The sequence below is a fragment of the Egretta garzetta genome, unplaced genomic scaffold (genome assembly GCF_000687185.1).
Source record: "Egretta garzetta isolate BGI_Z169 unplaced genomic scaffold, ASM68718v1 scaffold88, whole genome shotgun sequence".
Lineage (NCBI taxonomy): Eukaryota > Metazoa > Chordata > Aves > Pelecaniformes > Ardeidae > Egretta > Egretta garzetta.
Window position 1 is genome coordinate 211,993 of NW_009260408.1, and position 3,933 is coordinate 215,925.

General features: G+C 42.9%; 1 protein-coding gene across 1 annotated transcript in view; it reads right to left on the reverse strand.

Moving 5' to 3' along the window:
* Window positions 1-1,545, reverse strand: part of LOC104130454 (interferon alpha-inducible protein 27-like protein 2) — a 4,219-nt gene extending 2,674 nt beyond the window's left edge. Inside the window, exon 1 of the mRNA XM_009643500.2 lies at window positions 1,323-1,545. Coding sequence (XP_009641795.1) covers window positions 1,323-1,470 — 148 coding nt within the window. The 5' untranslated portion in view covers window positions 1,471-1,545. The remainder of the gene's footprint in view (window positions 1-1,322) is intronic.
* Window positions 1,546-3,933: the final 2,388 nt, after the last annotated feature.

Genomic DNA, 3,933 nt, shown 5'->3' on the forward strand with positions numbered 1-3,933 from the left:
TCTTTCCCTTTGCTGCTATCATCCCTTAAGCTCTTTGCTGTTGAATATTCAATAAACAGCAACCTAAACTCGCTGATCAAATCATACAGAGTAAAAACTAAAAAATGTCTCACAGGAGTCACATGCAGTATCTCTCTAAATGACCCTTACGTTACTTACGCCCTCGCTGTCTAGAGACCCTCATGCTATGAATAATATCAGCAGCAATGTAAATCGTATCTTAAAAAAAAAAAACCCTTACTTCCTCTCCATCAAGCTTATCGCATTTTTTACTATTAAAAGATGCCCCAAAGCTGAACCCTGGTCAGCTCACCTGGCCAACCACCCATTTTATGCCTGGAAGAGTCAGGTTCAGCTCCATCCTTCAGCAGACTCCTTTCAGCTGCTTACTACAAAAGGAGAAGACCAGCAGTTGTCCAACATGCCCCACCTGTAAGCAGCCTGCACCCTGCTGCTCAGCACACTCCTGACACGTGGGAGTTGTGGGTCCAAGACTCCTACGCGTCTTAAAGCCTACATCCAAGGTCAGCCTGCTAACTACTGCGCTGTTGGGTAAAGCAGGATTACATGGGACACTCTCTTCTGTGGAGCTATGCCTGCTCAGAGGATGCCTGCTGAATCAGGTCACACAGGCAGGGCTGGCAGGGAGAATACCTTGTGCATGAATCCCATGGGATCTGGGGTTAAACAAGCGCCAAACTGCTTAGATTCATCAGGTTTGGGATTGCTCTCTGCATGCAACAGAAAAGCAAGCACTGCAGGTGTAGGTTACGTGAAAGCCAGCTATGCCTAATTTTAGTACCCGCTCTCAAGGATGTGTATACATTCCCTTTGTGAATTCAGCTTTTGGACTGCAGCTAATTTCCCTCTGCTATAGCATTTGCATAAGGTTTTATGGGTTCTCCCTGTATGGATGTGTGTGAGTAAAGAAAGGCAAATCTGATAATTTATATGAAATGTAGGTACACAGATCATGTTCTTGCATAAGTGTATCGTTGCTTATTGCTGCCATGACTTTCCATATTATTAATGATTCCTAGCAGAATGGAGAGGTAGCACAAACTTCAAATAAAAACTGTCCTGAATCTCATGAATACCACATACGTATGTGTACATTCATGCATATGTACATACACAGAAAACACCCTTAATAGCATCCCACTCACAACATGCAGTTAAATATAGGAATCTTTTGTCTTCAGTGCAATACAGGAATGTAGGAGAGAAGAGATTACTTGGCAAGATTATTGTCAAGGAAAAAAAAAATTGTGTAGCCCTATGCACCAAGCCACAAAACCACACACAGAGAAAATGGCTCATACCCATTTTTTGGAGAGTAGCAGTAGGACCTCCAGAATGCACGCCTCCCCCAGACGCTTTTGCTTCCTGGGACATTATGGATGAAGCAAGCGATCCTTTTGTGATCCCAGAGGAAGTGAAACCAGCCTTGTGGACATTTTGGTCAGACATTTCTCTTTCTGATGGTGGAGAATCCACTGAAGCGTTGTGAGGCTCAGCCCATCTTTTTATATGTTGTCTAGCTAACAGCAAAGGAACCAAACTGCTACCCCTACCAGGAAGATAAGAAACCCAAACTTTTCTTCTTCCAGGAAATGAAACTGAACTTTCTGAATATGCCTTTTTAGTGCTGCTGTCAGGGTGAAGTTTAGGCAAACCAACTAATTTCTTCTTATGATATTACAACAAATTAGTAGCATATGAGTCATTGATTGACAGCTTATGTGGCTGAGAACTTTGCTTCTTCGTTCTTTTGCATTGCACTCTATGGTACTGAACTGCACCTGTAGGAGATAGATAGCCCCTCGTTTTAAGAATTAATACAACCCTGAGTAAAGACAATAGACAAAAAGGCAGTGAAGTGGTGGTCAGGGGGAAACTGCAACTTGAGTTGGTTATAACACCCAGAGTTGAGTTGTACTGCTACCCTTGAAAAAGCTGGTTTACAGAGAGCTGGAAATCAGAGCTCAATTAACAAAAGTTGCTTGAAATTAATTTCTTTATGGAAGGAACTGTGAGGGGACCTTGCATCGTATGAGCAGATTGACACAGGGGTTTTGTTCTTCTCCGTGCAAATCCTGCTAAAGCAGAGCCTCCATCTTTAATGAACAGGCTTTTGCAAATGGCACACGCTCCTTTATCGCAGCTTTTCTTAGCCAGTAGTTTAAATAAGGCTGTTTAAAAATCCACAAATCTCCTCCCTTAAGTAAAGAGGAATATCTGATTAGGTTACACTACCGCAGGGATGTCTCTCCAAGTGGAAATATACAGAATAAAAATATAGCATTTTCATGGTCGTATAATATCCACACCTTGTACATGGTGGGTTATAGAACAAAGGATACAAAGTCTGTTCTCCTCTTCTCGTATGTGCTATTTATCTGAGCAGTGGGATATCCGGCCCATGTACCCCTGAGCAGCACTGCCCTTTTCTTTCATTCAATTTTTCTTTAATTCATATATGTTAGTTTTCTTTAATTCTAATGTTTGCTATTTTTATTTTCTACTCTGTTTGCATTAGGGCTTCTGTAATTATGATGCATCTTTATCCCCATAATTTCTCAAGTCTCTCATTTATCATTTTGAATTACTTGATGTTATAAAATATCTAAAGTTGCAGCTTAAATGCAAGTAAAATTCCATGTGAGAATAGGACAATTAATGCTACAGGCCCTCTTCAAAGTGACAAAAACCCCAAAAATGTCACTTTCCTTGTACATATTGCTACAGATCCTTCCTTCAAAACTGCTAAAATCTTTTGGTGCTTTGTTAATATCATTTATTTAATATTCCAAACAGCCCGTCAGGAAATGATGATAAAGCCTGGCAAAGCCACGAGGAATGAAGGCTTCACAAAGTTGCAGAGACTCTGTGTGTGATGACCTTTTACTCAATCCTGAAATACAATTCATAACAGATACACACAAAGTTGTTGAACTAAAAAATAGTTAAAAAATTGGAAAAAATAAAAGTTTTATTGCAAGCAAAGCGCCTCAAGGCAATTCATGATTGGCAGAGACATCAGTGAATAAGCAGGGAAAGGAGAAATTAATAGTAGTCTCATAAACATAAGGCGAAGAAACTCGATGTAATAAGGAGAGGGAGGACACTGAAGGGGTTCAAGGGAAGCCTCTGTTTACAAGCATGCCACAGACCTACTCAGCAAGGACGTGGCTCTGAAATCTGCTGGGTGGTTGCTGTGAGTTTGACGGGGAACATGTGAGTGGGCACAGACGACACAGTGCTAAAAACAGCTGAGCTCTGCCTACCTTCGTGCTCTTATTACTGTAGTGGCATGGCATATGTAAGTTATTGAGAAGTTTTGACCTGGAAGAGGTTTGCTTTTTACTTGTTTTCAGCTTATTATGAGAACCTGGACAATCTCTTCTACAAAAATGGATGAAAACAAGGTTGATCTCGGGGCTGAGTCTGCTGTTAGGTCTTAACATCCCTGACCAGCCTGCCCTGGGCCCTCAGCCCCTGCCTGAGCGGCGCTGCAGGTGCAGCCGCCTGCAGCTCCCTCACAGCCATACCTCGCTGACCCAGGCTGGCCCGCAGCTTGTCTCCGTGGCTTGGCCTTGGCCTCTGTGATGGGCTGACCCTGGCGGGGCACCAGGTGCCCACCAAAGCCGCTCTGTCACTCCCCCTCTTCAACAGGACAGGGTAGGGAAAATATATCAAAAGGCCGGTGGGTTGAGATTAGGATGGGGAGAGCTCATTTGCCAGTTACCGTCATGGGCAAAACAGACTCGACTTGATGAAATTAGTTTAATTTATTCCCAATCAAAACAGATTAGGAGAGGATAAAAAAAAACCCTGAATCTTAAAACACTTCCCCCCCACCCCTCCCTTCTTCCCAGGCTCAACTTCACTCCTGATTTTCTCTACCTCCTCACCCCAGCGGCGCAGGGGTTC